The sequence below is a fragment of the Mus pahari genome, chromosome 10 (assembly GCF_900095145.1).
Source record: "Mus pahari chromosome 10, PAHARI_EIJ_v1.1, whole genome shotgun sequence".
In the NCBI taxonomy this organism is placed as follows: domain Eukaryota; kingdom Metazoa; phylum Chordata; class Mammalia; order Rodentia; family Muridae; genus Mus; species Mus pahari.
This window is the reverse complement of record NC_034599.1, coordinates 36,078,020-36,096,398: the sequence shown is the minus strand read 5'-3', so window position 1 is coordinate 36,096,398 and position 18,379 is coordinate 36,078,020. Positions and strand designations below refer to the sequence as shown.

The 18,379-nt window shown below is 44.1% G+C and overlaps 1 protein-coding gene across 2 annotated transcripts in view; it reads left to right on the top strand.

Annotated features, from left to right (window-relative positions):
- The window catches only part of Crtam (cytotoxic and regulatory T cell molecule), a 31,950-nt gene extending 16,960 nt beyond the window's left edge, over window positions 1–14,990 (top strand). Inside the window, exons 6-10 of one of the 2 annotated variants that reach the window (XM_021207646.1) lie at window positions 2,895–2,975; window positions 6,201–6,284; window positions 8,829–8,972; window positions 12,091–12,177; window positions 14,151–14,990. In XM_021207646.1, coding sequence (XP_021063305.1) covers window positions 2,895–2,975; window positions 6,201–6,284; window positions 8,829–8,972; window positions 12,091–12,177; window positions 14,151–14,275 — 521 coding nt within the window. In that variant the 3' untranslated portion in view covers window positions 14,276–14,990. Of the gene's footprint in view, window positions 1–2,894; window positions 2,976–6,200; window positions 6,285–8,825; window positions 8,973–12,090; window positions 12,178–14,150 lie in introns of both variants that reach the window. The other variant, XM_021207645.1, reaches the window with a different exon arrangement.
- The last annotated feature ends 3,389 nt before the right edge of the window (window positions 14,991–18,379 follow it).

The window sequence follows — 18,379 nt, the reverse complement described above, 5'->3', positions numbered from 1 at the left end:
CCTCCTTTTCCTTCCACCCAGCAATTGGCCCATGGCATCTTTACTGATAGATCAAGAACCAATTGGGGAACAGAACCTTAGCATCAGACCCACCCCTACAAGATTGCACAGATATCTTGTTCACCCAATCAGTTTAATAAAACACGATTACTGGCCGAGACTGCTTAAAAGCACATTTGCAGGTAAGCATTCTGCACCCTTTCGGCTGCATCATCCTCTGGCTGGGATGCAGGGAACACAGGTCAGTCTTAGGAATATACAATGTTTCTAGACCAGAGCAGAGATTAGGGTGTCTGGGGACCAATTTGTTTCAGCTGTTCAGGATTCCAAATGAGGAACATTTAGTCCTATTTGAATTGGCTCTGCTAATATTTACATGTTAGTAATTAAAACTGAGAAATGTAAAATATACGGTCAAGTTATTTTAAAATAGTAAGTCTACTATATATAAACAAACATTGCATGGTTTTATGGAAAATAACCATGTTACAACCATGTTAGAAAAATTCATTTTGTATTTTTTTTTATAAAATATTAAATCACTAATGTGGGAGTGGGGTTTTTCAGCACTGAGACACAGTCCTCAAATGTTTTCAACATAAGCACTTCGCACACTCTGTGTGTGTGTGTGTGTGTGTGTGTGTGTGTGTGTGTGTGTGTACATGTGTGTTCATGTGGGTGTATGTATGGTGTGCCACTGCAGGTGTATGTAGGTGAATGTGTGTGTGACCAGAGGCTGACATGTCTTCCTCAGTCACTGTCTAATCTTACTTTTTGAGACAGTCTCTCTCTGAGCCTGGAGATCACTGGTCTTTTGCCTCTGGGTCCTGAGAGAACAGGCTTGTGTTATTCTGTTTTGTTTTGTTTTGTTTTTTGTGGTGCTGGGGATGCTAACTCGGGTCACCACACTTGTCTTTTTTTTTTAAGATTTATTTATTTTATGTATATTAGTATACTGTACTAATATACATAGCGCTGCACATGGTTGTTGTGAGCCTTCATGTGATGGTTGGGAATTGAATTTAGGACCTCTGCTCGCTCCAGTCAGCCCTGCTCACTCTGGTGGGCCCTGCTCACTCAGTCCTTGCTTGCCCTGGCCCAAAGATTTATTTATTATTATATGTGAGTACACTGTTGCTGTCTTCAGACACACCAGAAGAGGGCATCAGATCTCATTACAGTTGGTTATAAGCCACCATGTGGTTGCTGGGATTTGAACTCAGGACTTCTGGAAGAGCAGTCAGTGCTCTTACCCACTGAGCCACCTCACCAGCCCCGGGTCACCACACTTAGGCAACAGGCATTGCCTACTGGGTCATCTCCCCAGCTCACCTTTCACACTCTTAAGCGTAACTGAGGACCACAAAGAACTTTTACCTATTTGAACTGTTTCTGATAACATTTACCTATTGGCAATTAAAACTGAGAAATTAAAAATACACGATTAGCCGGGCGTGGTGGCGCACGCCTTTAATCCCAGCACTCAGGAGGCAGAGGCAGGCGGATTTCTGAGTTCGAGGCCAGCCTGGTCTACAGAGTGAGTTCCAGGACAGCCAGGGCTATACAGAGAAACCCTGTCTCGAAAAACAAAAAACAAACAAAAAAAAAAAGAAAACCAACCAACCAAACAAACAAACAAAAAAAAAAAGATTAAATTATTTTAAAATAGTAAGTCTACTATATGTAAACAAACATTGCATACTTTTATGAAAAATAACCATGTTACAAGCACCAGTGAGACAGCAAGACTTTGTCTCAAAAAGAAAACAAAACGATATGGTCATGGGTAAAGAGAACTTCTGAAATATTTTAATGGTATTTCTGTAATTCTCCTTGTTTTCCTCAAAGTTTTTACCAACAGTTACTTATTAAATTACTTAAATGCTTAAGTATTTAGATTTTTTAAAGATTATATACATAGGATTACACTGTAGCTGTCTTCAGACACACCAAAAGAGGGCATCAGATACCATTTCAAATGGTTGGGAGCCACCATGTGGTTGCTGGGAATTGAGCTCTGGACCTCTGGAAGAGCAGTCAGTGCTCTTAACTGCTGAGTCATCTCTCCAGTCCCATACTTAAGTATTTAAATAATTACTGAAATAACCATTTTAAACCACAGAAATTCTTTGATTAAATGAGCAGTGAGAAGTATTCATACATTTTAGGAAAGGATACCCACCTATCGCATATTGTATGTTGACACATATGGGCACAGTTAGACACTTACACACTTATGTGCTTCCTGGATGCCAGCCTTTTCGTTGACGTCTGAATATGGTCTAAGCTGATTCTCTGGAAATATCCACTAACATTTCTTTGTTACAGAATAACATTTAGTGAGCATCTCACTTAGTAAACAAGCATTGTGGAGTTATTACTGCACATACTTACGCATATGTGTGCACACAGAGAGAGAGACACACACAAAGTAAAAGCTAGCAAATGTGTCTCACAATAAGAGAAATTAAGTATTTGGGTAAGTTAAGCATTTTTAATCACTAAGGATCATGCAGGCAGTAGCACTGAGATTCGGCTCAATCTACAACTGGAGAAATGGGTCAAGGATTTGGAAGTGCATTTCCTATGGAAATAGAAAAATATCCATATGCAGATGGACAGACAGAAACCGGTAGGTTTGTGCAGAAAAAATGCCCTTTGCCTGGTACTGCCAAGTGTCCTTGCACACAGGGGCCCCAGCGTGCTGTGTTCCAGCCAGGTCACAGATGGGCAAGCAGCAGGGGAAAGATTCAAAACACAAAGTGCTGGACTCCAGGTTTTAGCACAACCCTCAGGAGCAGGTAGCAGGCAGGCCCTGTGTGCTGTGACACTGAGCACGATGTGGCTAAAGCTGGTCTCGGTGGTAGCAGAATTTTGTTTTTCCCCCTTTTTAGTTGCAGATCAAGAAACAACTTCGGATGCCCCTGAGCAGAGCTCTCTCTCTGCCCAAGCCCTCCAGCAGCCCACAAGTACAGGTGAGTCCTAAAGTCACCGAAACCTCAAAACCGGGTGGGGATTGCACATCTTTAAGCCTACGTTTAAAGAATATTTTTAAAAACTCATGTTCATGCATATGTGCATACGTTATGAGTACACTCACTTGTATTCATGTGTGGAAACCAGAGGTTGATGTAAGAATTTCTTTCCTCAATCACTCCTTCTGCCTGTTTCTGATTGATTGGCTGGCTGGTCGGTCGGTTGGTTGATTAGTTGGTTGGTTGATTGATTTTTTTGAGACAAGGTCTCTTATTGAACTCATAGCTCACCATTTCAGTTGGGTTGGCTGGCCAGTAGCCTGTCTGAATCCTTTTGTCTCTGAGTCCTGGTACAGGGATTACAGGCATGTGTTGCTGTGTCTGACTTTCATGTGAGTTATCGGTAACAAAATTCAAGAGCTCACACCTGCATGCTGGACACTTTACCCACTAAACCATGTCCCCAGCCTTTTATCTGGTTTTTTTTAGGTTTATTTTTTCTGAAGATTACATAGATCTCTGTTTAACTGGTTCTGGTTTTGTGGTGTCCTTGGATAGAGTCAGGTCAAGAATTCTTATTTCATGAGCTTGGTGTCATAGGACTTGATTAGCTCAGAGATCTTTAGCTCGAGATGTTTAAGTATACATGCACGTGCGTGCGCGCGCGCGCGCGTGCGCACACACACACACACACACACACACACACACACACACCTGCGCATATGACTGTGGCATGTGAACTCTCTCTGAGATAACATCAGGGCTGAAGTCATTTAGGATAAGATTTGTGCTTGGTTTTCTGTGTACATCGTCCCTAACGTAAAGATTTCCTTCCAACAGAGAGTAAGAGCGTGGGACAGGAGTATTGTCAATAACAATGAACTCGCTCATCTTTGAAGGCACATTTGAAGGCACTTGGTTACTAAGAACCTGGGTCACTTTTGACAGGGTTGAGCTATAAGAAGATTTAGAAAGTCTTGTATTTTAGATATTAAGAATGAATCAATTAACTTTGGTGAAATTGTCGTGTAGTTCGTTTAACTTCATGCAACACTGTATGTGGCAATAGTGGGTACTCAGGAAATGCAGAACAAGTAGGCATGTGAATGAATGAATGAATGAATGAATTAGTGAGTGACTTTATTGGTATTTTGAGTATAATGGTTAGCCTCCCTCAGGAAGGTATGCATCCCTGCATGTTCTCTTTCTTGCTTGTTTTGTTTTTCGAGACAGGGTTTCTCTGTATAGCCCTGGCTGTCCTGGAACTCACTCTGTAGACCAGGCTGGCCTCGAACTCAGAAATCTGCCTGCCTCTGCCTCCCAAGTGCTGGGATTAAAGGCGTGTGCCACCACGCCCGGCTCCCCTGCATGTTAATTCCATCTGGTAGGGTAAATATTTTTGGGTCATTATCATGTTCATAGTTTTGAGCAGCAGATCACATTAAAAACAAAAACAAAAACAAAAACAAAACACTGTGTCCTGAATAATATTGAAAAGTAGATGTTTGGGAGTTCTTTGCACTAAAAAATACAATATGTACCATGCGTGTTTTTGTTTCTGCTTTGAAGAGTGGTGGAAATTGAAAACATTATGAAGTGGGGCAGCCACATCCTTGCTTTAATAACCCAATATTTTTAAACGTGTTTAGAATCCGGTTGTTTTTAAATTGCCTGGCACCACAACTGAACAACTCAATTTTCTGCTCCGCATTTTCATATCCAGTGTAGGATTTAAGAGACATGGTCTGTAAAATTCTTTCCAGCTTTCAATTTCTGCAATTGTGTTACTGTTAATAATTTCTCTTTAGAGGACTGGCGGCTTCATTCCCCTCAGGGCCACAGAGTGGCGCTGTGCAGTGCGCCGATAAAATCCTGCAGCCCAGGAAAAGGGACTTGGAAGCAAAAGCAGAACAAAAGTCCAGAAAAGCTATCTTATTGCTCCAGTTCACCTACAGAAACCACACAATTCCTCCCGTTTCTAAAAGCGAGACATCCAGACTAGAATGGCAGTTGAGACTCTAGCAGAACAGTAAAAGCTTTGCTGTGACTAAAAGCTTTGCCGAGCGCGCCTTCGTACCCAAATATCTCCCCAGATGCTGTCCCTGTCCTCATATGTAAGAGCTAAAAATGTTAACCTAAAAGCAAAAGGGAATAGAACTGTAATTATTAGTAGTAGGCACTCAGAAGGAGGGAGGGATGGGGAAGGGGGAGGAAGGAGGTCGGATAATGAGTGCTGAAGGGCAGTTAGGGATGGGGACAAATCTCTAGTGTTCTGCAGCATGGTAGGGTATCCATAGTTTAAAACAACCTATCACAGGGGCTAGGGGGACAGCCCAGTGGGTAAAGTGCCTCCTGCACAAGCACAAGGTCCTGAGTTCAGATCCCTAGTACCCGTGTAAGAGCCTGCAGCTACATTAACCTCAGCCCTGGGGAGACAGAGGTGGCTGCTGCCTCAAGGCTCCCTGTGCAGCCAGTCTAGCAGGTCCTGTGAGAGAGAACCCAGAAAATAAGATGGAGGCTGGGCATGATGGCGGGCACCTTTAAGTCCAGTACTTAAGAGGCAGAGACAGGAAGATCTCTGTGAGTTCAAGGTCAGCCTGATCTACACGGGGGCCGGGGGGGTGATAAAGAAGGTGACCCCCAAATCGAGGTCTGTCCATCAAGAAGCCACAGCCAGCCAGGGCCTGTCTGGTATGAGAGAGAGAGAGAGAGAGAGAGAGAGAGAGAGAGAGAGAGAGAGAGAGAGAGAGAGAGAAACAGAGCAAAGCTACTTCCTTAAATGAACTTGTTCTGTGCTAGATAAATGGCTCAGTCTGGGCTAGATAAATGAAAAGCACTGGCTGCTCTTTCGGAGGACCCAGGTTCGATTCCTGGCACTCACAGGTGGCTCACAACCAAATGTAACTCCAGGGGATCTGACACACTCTCCTGGCTTTCTCAGGTACTTGGCAATCACTGTAATACTCAGACATACATACGGACAAAATACCCTTTCACATAGAATAAATATATTTGTTAAAGGAACTTGTTCTCATGGAATAGTGTTAGTTTTTCATGTGGGTGGAGCCTTCCGGACCTAAACGTCTTTTAAAGGTCCACATGTCCACACCATCACATCACAAGTAAATGTCAGCAGGAGGTTTAGAGGGATGGTCAAGCTGGAAGAATTATAGGATGAGTCACATATATGTGATATGTATGTATCATGTCTTACTCTCACCTTAGTCTCAATGATGGAAAATTCCAGTATACCAGAGACTGACAAGGACGAGAAAGAACATGCCACTCAAGCCCCTGGCTTGTCCACTGGTGAGTGTAACCTACTGCATTTGGAACAGATGTGATATTTTGACCTCCTGGTCATGTGTCCTGGGGCCTTTTCAGTCCTTGCTTTCCTTGAGCCTCTACCCTTATGGAATGTGAATCACTACCTTGCCCCATCTTGACTTGGTTGTCTCCTGACTTCCTTAACCCTCCACAGTGCTCTTAACTGCTGAGCCATCTCTTCTACTCCTCCTCTGGGTTCTTACATTCTCAATTTCACCGCTTCGCCTTGTCTTTGTATTTTTTATTTGGGAATTAAACCCAAGATTTCACGCACGCTATGCAAGCATTGACCTCTGAGCTGCAGATCCCGCCCAGCTCTCCTTTGCTCATAGAAAGTTCACGCGCTCCTGAGTTCTTCCTTGCTGCCTATCCGTGGAAGAGTTCCATATTTCTATTTACAGAGTGTTCTGCTGGTCATCAGTCTCAATTCCATTCCATGTTCCATTTATTAGAAGTCTATTACATGATTATTTATTTATTTATTTATTTATGGGGTTGGTTCATCCCTTTCATGATGTGTGTCCCAGGAATCAAACTCAGGTCACCAGGCTTGGCAGCAAGCACCCTTACCTGCTGAGCCGTCTCACCAGCCCTTTCATTCTATTCTTTCTATACCTTTTAGTCAAATGTCCTCTCCCCTAAGCTCAACGTTTCTAAAAACACAAGTAGCCTCCTCATCCACAAAATAACTTGTTCAAAGCGTGGTATACCCGCAACCCTTTGTTTCTGTGTGTAGATACAGATCTAGATGCATACACATGCACACGCAAGTAGCCACCAATGACTCTTGAGTCTTCTCTTCCAGGTGAATTGCCTATGAGCATAGTCATTCCCTTAATATAGGCCCTAATCATCTGTGGCTTCAGCTCTTCTTCTGGTCCAGGCTTAGTACCATGGAAGCAGCCTTGTTGCCTGCACACTGGTGTTCTGAGAACCTTTCTGGCTTCCCATAATCTACAACATACAAGATAAGTCCTTCTTCTGTATAAGGTGAACCCCGATACCTACCTCTGTATCCCGGCATCTAGAAAGCCCCTGCATGTTTCACGATGCTCTGAAGGCATCATCCTGTCTCAACAGCCCCGCCCTGTCTATCCTCCTACTCCACAGCAGAAGAAGCTTCACCCTGATGGCCTTACTTCTCTCCCAAGGCTGAAGTCTACTGAAAGCTTCCCTGATGTAAGCAGCCTCAGGGTCCACACTTGTCTCTGGGTTCCTAGATATAGCATTCTATAAGTGCACATGGTTCTCAAAGTTAGCATATCTTTTGTTTGCCTTTTTAATGTATGTATTAGTATAAAGAGAAAACGATCTCTTAAGGCAGAGGGATTATGTCCTAGGCTGGTTCAAGCACTCTGTTCTCCACACAGCCACCATTCCTTAATTCTGAACCTGTTGGCTGAGGTGAAGGACATTTGGTAAAATTATATACTAGTTTAAAATGATTTTCAAGAGCTCATCCAGTGTCTCCCTAATGCCTTTATGAGGACAGCATTTAATGTAGTCAAGGTACACAGCATTTTGTTTTATTTGGATAGTTTTTACCGAACCCCTCAATAGTCTCCTGGGATACTGAGCTACATTGTGCTGAACAAGCATTTCTCATAGCTACTTAAAATTCCCAGACTGTAATTTAAGTCTCTTCTTGTGTGCTTTCTCTAGACATGAAAAAAAGAACTAAATATCTATGTCATTTAAAAAACTACTTTTCAAGTCATCCATGGGATTGCTTTGTCTCTATTGCCCGTTTGCTTGTCTAAGAGAATCAAACAGTATATTTATTGCATATCTTCTGGGGTAAATTTGGCCCATCTTCCGGGCTGAGCTGCCTTTTGGTACATACTGCACTGGAGAAATGATATAGGTGTGTGTGAGTGTGTGCGTGTGGCATCTCCCATTGCTATGTTAAAACATCCTCACAAAAGCAGCTTGAAGGGAAAAGGGACTTATTTGGCTTACAGTTCCAGGTTACAGTCTTTAATTGTGAGAAAGTCAAGGCAGGAACTTGAACCAATTGGTCTCATTCACATTTGAGAGCAGAATGAGAATCAATGCATGCATGCCTGTGCCTCAGCTCACTTTCTTTGCTTTTATACAGTCCAGAACCCAGCCGAGGGAATGGTGCCACCCACAATGGGCTGGGTCTTCCCATTCAAGTCATGTAGTCAAGAGTCTGCCAGACATTCCCGCAGGCCACCACAATTTAGCCACTCGCTCACTGAGATCATCTGTCTGCAGGCGATTCTATACATTGTCAGGCTGACAATTAAAATTGAGCATCACAGCCAGGTGTGGTATCCCATGCCATTTAACCCCAGCACTAGGGAGGCCGAGACAACAAGTTCGTCCCTGTGAACTTAAGGCCTGCCTGGATTACATAGCAAGTTCCAGGCTGGCCAGGGCTGCATAATGAGACCTTATCTCAAAAAAAGAAGAATAGTAGAGAAAGAAAGACAAAAAACTAACGACCACGTTCCACGATGACCAAACTCCAAGCTGCCTAACGCTCTCTCCTCCTTACAGAAGCCAGTGCTCAGCATACAGGACTGGCCCGGAGGAAGAGTGGTATCCTGCTGCTCACACTGGTGTCCTTCCTCATTTTCATCCTCTTCATCATCGTTCAGCTCTTCATCATGAAGCTGCGTAAAGCACATGTGGTATGGAAGAAGGGTAAGTGGACAGAGAACCCCGTGAGGTCTGTATGAATCCAACAGCTGACTAGACAAAAGGCAAAGACTGCCGACCAAAGCTCCTCTCTTAGCTGCTGCGCAAGCTGACCAGTCAGGGTGTCATACCAACAAGCAATCATTCCTTTTCTAACAAACCCCAGGCTGTGGGTATCCAGGGATCATGCTTGGAAAAGTGTCAGACAGACAGAAACTGAAGAAGCTATGGGAGTTGGTGTTGAACTATGTATGGATGCACTTGTTGACAAAAGGATGAGCCGTTTTACCCATTCACTCTGTGAGCCTTCCCACTGCATGCCAGGTATTGTTCCAGGTGCTGGGGCTATGTGAGCCTATGAGACGGGTGATCCCTGCATTCCTTATGTTCTAGGTATGGATAAACATCTGCTGCCCTTTGGATGTATTAAGAATGCGCTCAGCTTTACTCATCCATAAGATAACAATCACTTCCCCCCTAAGCATTCTAATGAAAGAGTTACCATCAAAACCAAAATAATACCAGTCATAATAATAACATAGTAATAAAAAAAATCAAACTAAAAATTAGCTAGCATAGAAGATCCCTGTTAAAATATATACATTCAACACGTAACAGAGCTTGACAAGGGCTGGAGAGATGGCTCAGCAGTTCAAAGCACTGACTGCTCTCCCAGAGGTCCTGAGTTCAATTCCCAGCAACTACATGGTGACTCACAGCCATTTGTAATGGGATCCAATGCCCTCTTCTGGTACGTCTGAAGACAGGTACAGTGTACTCATATAGATAAAATAAATTTTGAAAACAAAACAAAACAGAGCTTGACGGGTCTTTCAAAGTTGTCCAGAATAATTCTATAAATTTGTTTCATAAACATGTATAGGATGAAAGCCCTTCTTCATGAGGTTTGGGAGACTGTAAAAGTTCGAGGATAGGGGGAAAGGGTGCCATAAAATTCTGTCTTGCAGATGCGGCATGGCTGCTGGCATCAGGACCACATAGCAGCTGTGACCATCTGTATAAGAGCTGCAAACACACAAAAAGACATGATAGTAGAAGAGGGGAAAGAGGGTCAGCAGGAGTGGGTGGCAGCATGGAAAAAGGCAATGGTGGTGGGGAATATGATCCCAATACATCATATAGAAATCAAAACCTTAGAAACCAATTTTAAAGAAATTCTCTCTTCAGACCCAACTAATTATGTAGCCCTATACTGTCCATTGCAACATCCACAGGATGGCTGTCAAGCCCCTGACTTGCCATGAGTCTCTATAAGCTACCCAAACATAATATGCTATTTGGGGTATAACATTTAACTAAAATATATTGTGATATTGATTTCTCCTCACCCCCCCCCCTTTTTTTTTAAACTGTAACTGTTAGAATGTTTTAAATGTCCTGGCTTACAGACCTGCTGGAGAAAGTTGATTTAGTTACTTGTGGCCCAAGACCTCTGGTAACAGACAGTTCTTTGTAATGACTCGAAATACTGCATCTTTGAACATCTCTGACTTACAAGCATCACCCTTGAAAGCTTAGTACGAGCTCATCTGGATGAGCGATAACTCATTGTGGACAGACCCAAGGGGGTGACCAAGAGTGGGCAAGGAGGGGGAGGGGAATAGCTTGTATTTCCTCTTACATGCAGAGAATGCATATGCCGTGAAAGCAGAAGGAAGCCTGGCAGGAACGATGGAAGGAGACAAGAGATCCAAGGGGTGGGTAATAGAGAGATTGTGGGTGGTACACACGAGAAAACTACAGCAAAACATATGTGAGGAGATGCTGTGACCAAGGCAACTTATAGAAGAAAGCATTTAACTGGGGACTTGATTACAGTTTCAAAGGATTAGGCCATCATTGCTGTGGTGGGGAGTGTGGCAGCTGGCTGACAGGCATGGTGCTGGAGCTGATCTACTGGTGGAGAGGGGGGTGTGATGGGAGAAGCAGGAGAGAGACTGGGCCTGGTGAGGGCCTTTGAAACCTCAGATCCCACTATCGGAAACATGCCTCCTCCAACAAGGCCATGCCTTCCAATCCTTCCCAAACTGTTGCAAGCCTTGATGACCGAGCATTCAAGTTTGTGAAGACTATTGTCTTAGTCAGGGTTTCTATTCCTGCACAACATCATGACCAAGAAGCAAGTTGGGGAGGAAAGGGTTTATTAGGCTTACACTTCCATACTGCTGTTGATCACCAAAGGATGCAGGACTGGAACTCAAGCAGGTCGGAAAGCAGGAGCTGATGCAGAAGCCATGGAGGGATGTTCTTTACTGGCTTGCTTNCCCTGGCTTGCTCAGCCTGCTCTCTTATAGAANCCAAGACTACCAGCCCAGNGATGGNNCCACCCACAANGGGCCNNNCCCCCTTGATCACTAATTGAGGAAATGCCCCACAGCTGGATCTCATGGGGGCATTTCCCCAACTAAAGCTCCTTTCTCTGTGATAACTCCAGCTGTGTCAAGTTGACACAAAACTAGCCAGTACAACTATGCAGGTCGTTCTTTTTTTTTTTTTTTTTTTTGGCTTTTCGAGACAGGGCTTCTCTGTGTAGCCCTGGCTGTCCTGGAACTCACTCTGTAGACTAGGCTGGCCTCAAACTCAGAAATCCGCCTGCCTCTGCCTCCCGAGTGCTGGGATTAAAGGCATGCGCCACCACGCCCGGCTAGGTCGTTCTTATTCAGACTAGCACAATATGCATGAAAATGCCATAATGGTGACCCAATACTTTGTATACTAACCAAATCAAATAAATGATCATTTGACCATAAAATAAATACATATAAATAAGCTGAGACAAGGCCTGACGTTCCATTTGTGCAGGAGGCAAATGGTACAGTGTTATTTCAAAGCCTCTCACCGACAACTGGCCACTATCATTCTGTTATGGCTGTAGCAATTGTCCCTTTCTGAAGGGACAATTTCTGCTGCTATACTGCTGTCCTTTGACCTCATCCCTTTCGGCACCCTTGGGTACGCTGGAAACACTGTAAGATGACATATTGAGCTAATGAATGCATGAGGCCCAGCAGGACATGACGGCTCAGCAGTGACATGCTCTCATCCATGTCAAATGCTGTCTGTGGTATCAGAAATCAGTAACCTAACTTTTCTTTTCTTGCAGAAAATGAAATTTCAGAGCAAGCTCTAGAAAGTTACAGATCAAGATCCAACAACGAGGAGACATCTTCCCAGGAGAATAGCAGCCAGGGTGAGTGCAGTGTGTGGCCTGAGGCTTAAATAGTGAGGGTCATCGGTGGAATCAGCTCAGGAAAAGTGGGGAGGGAACAGAATCAACGTTTGATTGGATTTGAGAGGTTTTTGTTTGATTTATAGTATCTAAGGACGTTTACCTTTAAAGATAAATTCATAAATGGTTAAAGGCCTTCTGCTTTAGGAAGACCAGCTCTGATGTTGTTGTCACACTTAGGCCTGAGATGAACAGCATCTACACAAAACCTCAGTCAATAACGCACCTTCCATATCACCCCGTGCATCATTTGGTCAGGCACTAAACAATCTAACTCTTTCTCCATCCTTGAAGTCTATCATGGAGCCTGGCACAAATGGCCTGTCTGATAAATTTTCATTGAACAAATCAATTCAAGGCCTAATTAATCCTCAGTGAAGTATTTGGGGTCTTGGATGACTTTGATGCAATGCTTTCAGCAAAATAAAAGCTAAAAAAATTCTCTAAAGGGCAAGGAGAGTGTGTAGTTGTGGGCTGATGGTTTGGAGTACAGATCTGCACACACACATACACACACATACACACACACACACACACACACACGTAATACTTTTGTTTGTTTGTTTGTTTTTGTTTTAAATCTAGTAGGCAGAAATTGAGTCAAAAGCATGGCAAAAATGTTATACCTTCTACCTGCCACGTGTTCTCCACAAATTAACTTATTCTACCTGCCAGGCGTTTCAAGAAATGTCCTGAGCTCTGCGGCTTGGCTCTGTTTCTTTGACTGAGGGTTTTTGTAGGAGGAGCTAGTCTCGAGACACCCTGTGCCTTTTTGTTAAGTTTTTGACCTTCCAAGTCTGAAACAGGCTTCTAGTAGGAAAAGAGACACAGTGGCCAAGATGATGGGGGAAATGTGGAAACTACCCAGTTTCTGTTGGCGGGTGAAGCACCAGTAGCCATATGATTTGTGTAGGTGCCTGTGGTGTGTTCCCTCTGCAAGGGAAGGTAAAAACAATGGGAAAAATCGTGAGCTTCAGCAGAGAAAGGAAAACCCTCACCTCAGGCACCGAATAAGCGAACGCCCTTGCGGTTCCGTTTTAAGAAAACTTGGAATGGGCGCCTGCACTCAGGGCTCCCTGTGCTGGCAGAAGGAGACCTGGGAGAGCCGTCCATCTTCATAGGCAGAAGGATTTTTTTTTCCTGGGCTCAGATTTCCATTTTCGTCCTGTGTTCGTCAGGTTTGGTTTGTTTTTCACTGCTGTAGCAAAGGACAAAGGAAAGGCGGCTTTATAGTAGCTCTTACTTTCAAAGGTTTCAGCGGTGGGGAGAGTATGGTGGAATGCGGAAGTTCGCATCATGGCAGCCAGGAAGTGGGCGGAGAGCGAGAACCCACATGCTCACCCACTTGCTTCCTCATTTTTTTCTCCCTTTGTTCCCACTGTCCCTTGCCTGTCAGTTGGTGCTTGCCACACGCAGGCTGTACATGTCACCCTCACTAGAAACAACAAAAAACCCCAGAACCGTGCTTTCTTGAACTTTCTAGATGTTTGTCAGTCCAATCATGTGGACAGTCAAGATAATTAGCATAATCCTCATTGCCTCGGTGTCTCGAACCCAACACTGCAGCCACATTGTATTAGGCTTTCCAAAGATCAGTGTCTGGGGTCATCTCCAGCTCCAGGCTTTGAGAGTTCGGCCCCAACCTAATGTTCCCCACAGGCCTTGTTATTTTCTATTACACGATTTTGCTGAAGGCAATGTGTGGTTTTCTGCAGTTGAGTATTTTATTTCTGTGTGGTTAGCATATTGCTTATGTAATGTAAGCTCTTTTTTTTTCTTCTTCTTCTTCACTAAGACTCGACAATGCATTTAGAACATTCACATATGCGAGACTGTTAGGTTAGGTTTTATAACTAAAGCAGGACCTCTGAGGAGCTTCAAATACACGGATGTAATGGTGTTCAGAGCTCATCTTTCTTGTGTTTCTCTTTCAGCTCCCCAGCCTCGGCGTTGCGTGAACTACATCACGCGGTTATACTCGGGAGCCAAAACAAAGAAGAGTGGCCAGCACTGGAAGCTCGGAGGCAAGCACAGTCGTGTCCCGGAGAGTATTGTGTAGTGTTCCCTGCAATAGAAGATAGGATTTCAGGGCAGCCGCATCAGGCCCTGGAAAGGATCATAAGTACTGTGACATGAAAAAATAAAATGTCCATTGAGTACAATTCAAGACAGTGTCCATTGAGCCAGGGCAGCCTCATGAGGACCAAGCCATGGACAGAAAGCTCCTGGCTGAAAGAAAAGCATAGAAAGACCCTATTATGTCTGACACTACCTCAGAGCTGGAGAACTCTGCTAAGTCTTTTTGGATCAGGGTCAAAATGACCAGTGAGCATCTGACCTCGAAGGGAACAGCTTTTTAGATCGGGGACTGGAGTGGAACGGTTTGAATTGGTTTAAAATCTTTCCTTCTGATCAAGAAGAACTTAAGCATGAGAAATACCCCCAAGGAGACCTGAGATATCAGGAGCCTACTTTCAAGGCAGCCTCTCAGAAGAGGCCTGCTGGGCAACAGAGAAACGTGGCATGTCACAGCATGCGGTGGGCATGATGCCCCCAGAGATCCACAACTCTCAACTGAGTTCAACTGCCATGAGGCTTCCTGACTAGCCGTGAACCAACCTGACGGGCCACTTTTAACCTAATCACACCATGGCAAAAGTAGGGACAGAAGCAAACCGTGAGTTTGGTTGACAGACTGTTGAATTTGTGAATGGCTTTTAGAATTTTAATAAAGACCAGAATGCGTCTTTTCAGAGGCTGTCATGCCCACTGATTATCTGTGTGAAAATGATTGATAAGTCCTTTTTGAAAAAAAAAAAGAAAGAAAAAAAAAATTTTTTTTTTGGTTTTTTCGAGACAGGGTTTCTCTGTGTAGCCCTGGCTGTCCTGGAACTCACTCTGTAGACCAGGCTGGCCTCGAACTCAGATATCCACCTGCCTCTGCCTCCCGATATAGCAAACTGATTTCATAGAAATGAAACATTTCTCATTAGTTGGATCTAAGAAAACCAGCTTGCAAGTATTACATGTACATACCTGTGCATGCTGTACACACCCATGAACACACTCATACATACTTGCTTGTACCCACCCCTGTATACCAACAAATATATATATATATATATATATATCACTGGTGATGGGCTTTGAGGAATCCCAAACCAGGCCCTGCTTCTCTCTTTTCCTGCTGCCTATTGATCAAGATGTAAAGCTCTCAGCTACAGCTCTAGCCTGGTGTATATATATATATATACATACACACACACACACACACACACACATCTATATCATGAATGTGTTATTGTAGACACCAGCTCTTCCTGGTCCTATCCCTCTTATAATTTTTTTCCATTTAACAATCACAAAATTATAGCAAAATATAAAGACAGAATAGAGGACTTTCGATTATTTGAGAGTGAATGAGCCTGATGCTCAACACCCCTTAAGCCTGCTGATTACCCCAAGAAAGACAACTATCACAGCAAAGCAAGCCTCTAAGTCAGGAAAGCAGCATCACTGTCTTCCACTCACAGTCCTTGGATGCTGTGATGGTTTGAATGAGGATGGTCACCTCAGGCTCATATGTTTGAATGCTTGGTCACCAGTTGGTGGAAGTGCTTGGGAAGGATTAGAAGATGTGACCTTGTTGGAGAAGGAGTGTCACTGGTGATGGGCTTTGAGGAATCCCAAACCAGGCCCTGCTTCTCTCTTTTCCTGCTGCCTATTGATCAAGATGTAAAGCTCTCAGCTACAGCTCTAGCCTGGTGTCTGCCTGCTTCCCACTGTGATGATAATGGACTAACCCTCTAAAACTATTAGCAAGCCCTCAATTAAAGGCCTTCTTTTAAAGACTTGTCTTGGTCATGATGTCTCTTCATAGCAATAGAACAGTGACTAAGGCGGACACCAACCAAGCTTTTCCTATTGTCCCAAATGTCCTGAAGGCCCCAGCTGACTTCTCACTTCATCTTCACCTCTGTCTGTTTGGAATTATTTATCTGTCTGTTTCTGAATTCAAAACCTGGGTGTTTGCAATGCAGGGCAATTATTTCATAGAGCAGCTCTCAGTTGGGTTTTGTCCAATGTTTCTTTGAGATCAGGTTCAAGTAACACTTGTCCTGGGTTCTCAAAGAAGCCTGTTGAGTTTTACTTTCTTATATATTACTAAGGATAGCTTGAAAAGAAGAAAAGATAGCCACTGTGGACAATACAGGGCAGGGGGACCTGAAGGAAGGAGGAGTGTGCCTTCGGAGAAATCACTTGAACAAAGCAGATTCCTAACCTTTGTGCTTTGGTGGACTGGTGGCAAGTTCTCCACTGTATGATTTGGTCTGACACAGCCTACATGACAAGGAGCCAGGTACTGGATAGGACCATACATTTATCTTGCAGCTTTTAGGGGGATGGGCTGCAAGGCCACAGAATGGCACAGCCTTATAACTCTATCCCAGAGAGGCAGGACCGATTGTGGGGAGATAACAAGAAGTCTCAAAGAGAGTCTGCAATGGACTCTGGCATTTAGAATCCAGGATTCGGGATGGTTGCCATTGCTTTTGAGTTATCATCATTGTTGGGTCCTCTCTTTTGTATTCATAATTCCATCCTCTGAGAGATGTTTCTGTATCCCCAGTGTATTTGCCAATTTATCAGTTCCTGCGTGGAGGTCACCTTCCCAGTTCCACCACTGCCCGTTGTCCTTAGGATGTCCTTCTCTGGCAAAGGCTCCAACTCCATGGACTTCTGTCTTCGCTTCCTCCATGTTGAGTGTCTGCTCCTTAAACATGGGCTCTGCTACCTCACATGTGTGGCCCCTCTGTGTGGAAGCCTTTGACGTGCACATAGGTGTACAGACACTGCTGTGTGCCAGTCTTCTCACCCATTCAAACTGAGAGTGTGGGCAAGGGCAGCTCTATGTGGATCACTGGCTCCTTCTTAGTCTGGGGCTCCCACACTCTCTCTGGAGCTCCACTTGTTCCTCCTCACACTCTATGGCCACCTGCTTTGTCTTCCTGATGGAACTGTTTGGGAAGAATGTACCTGTAGGGTGCTGAAAGGGAGTGAGCCAGGTACCCTGCATTCCAAGGAAGTTTCAGTGTGCAAAGACATCTAGACGTGGCATGCCATTCATAGTTTTGTAGCATCTCTGTGCCCGTCATCCATCAGGCCAACAGCAGTTTTTTTTTGTTTTTTGGGTTTTTTTTTTTTTTAAGATTTATTTATTTAATAGATGTAAGTACACTATAGCTGTCTTCAGACACACCAGAAGAGGGAGTCAGATCTTGTTACAGATGGTTATGAGCCATCATGTGGTTGCTGGGATTTGAACCCTGGACCTTTGGAAGAGCAGTCGGGTGCTCTTACCCACTGAGCCATCTCACCAGCCCCCCCAACAGCAGTTTTAAAACAATACAGGGGGAAGCACTCTTAACCTCAGAGTGGTGCTGATCGTTGTTGATTAAACATATGTTGGCCAATTTTGAGTCCATGTTTGCAGCGAAGCCTCGCACAGGTTGCCTCCGGTGACTCCCCCAATTTCTCCAGGCCCGTTATCAGGAATCAAGTGAATGTGCCAACAACTCAGCAGCATGCAGAGTGGAGAAAAGTCCTGAGCCACAGTGGTCAGAATCCCCCTGCTAGGATTTCCTAAGACGGGGTTCCTCAGTTCAATCCCAGTGGCTGGTGTCAGAAAACTCAGGGAAGCATTTGGAATCCGTTTTTTTCTGAAAAGTCTACTGACACCTGGTAGGGGAACCCTGGTGGAGCACCAACCAGACATTTTCAAAGGGGAGGTGGACCGTGAATACTGTGGTTGAGGTGATCATGGTCTCCTGCTTATCACTTTAAAACATTCACGCCAAGTTTATGGAAATAACTAAGGATAGACACTGCATAGCAATCCAAGATTTATCTGTTTATTTCTTTGTTTATTTATTTATTTATTTATTTACCTGGCCACAAGGCCATGGCCCCTCTATTGCTGTAGTAAGATGACTTCGGGGGGACATTTAGAAAGGAATGAGGTGGTGGGAGCTGTGTTTAATACCTTTCATTTGCCCTGGGAGAGTGATGCTTTGGGCTACAGCAGTGTGACCCCTTTCCATCTCCCTGGAGAGAATGTGAAGTAACAACAGATTTCAGAAAATACCAGATGTCCAGTATTAGC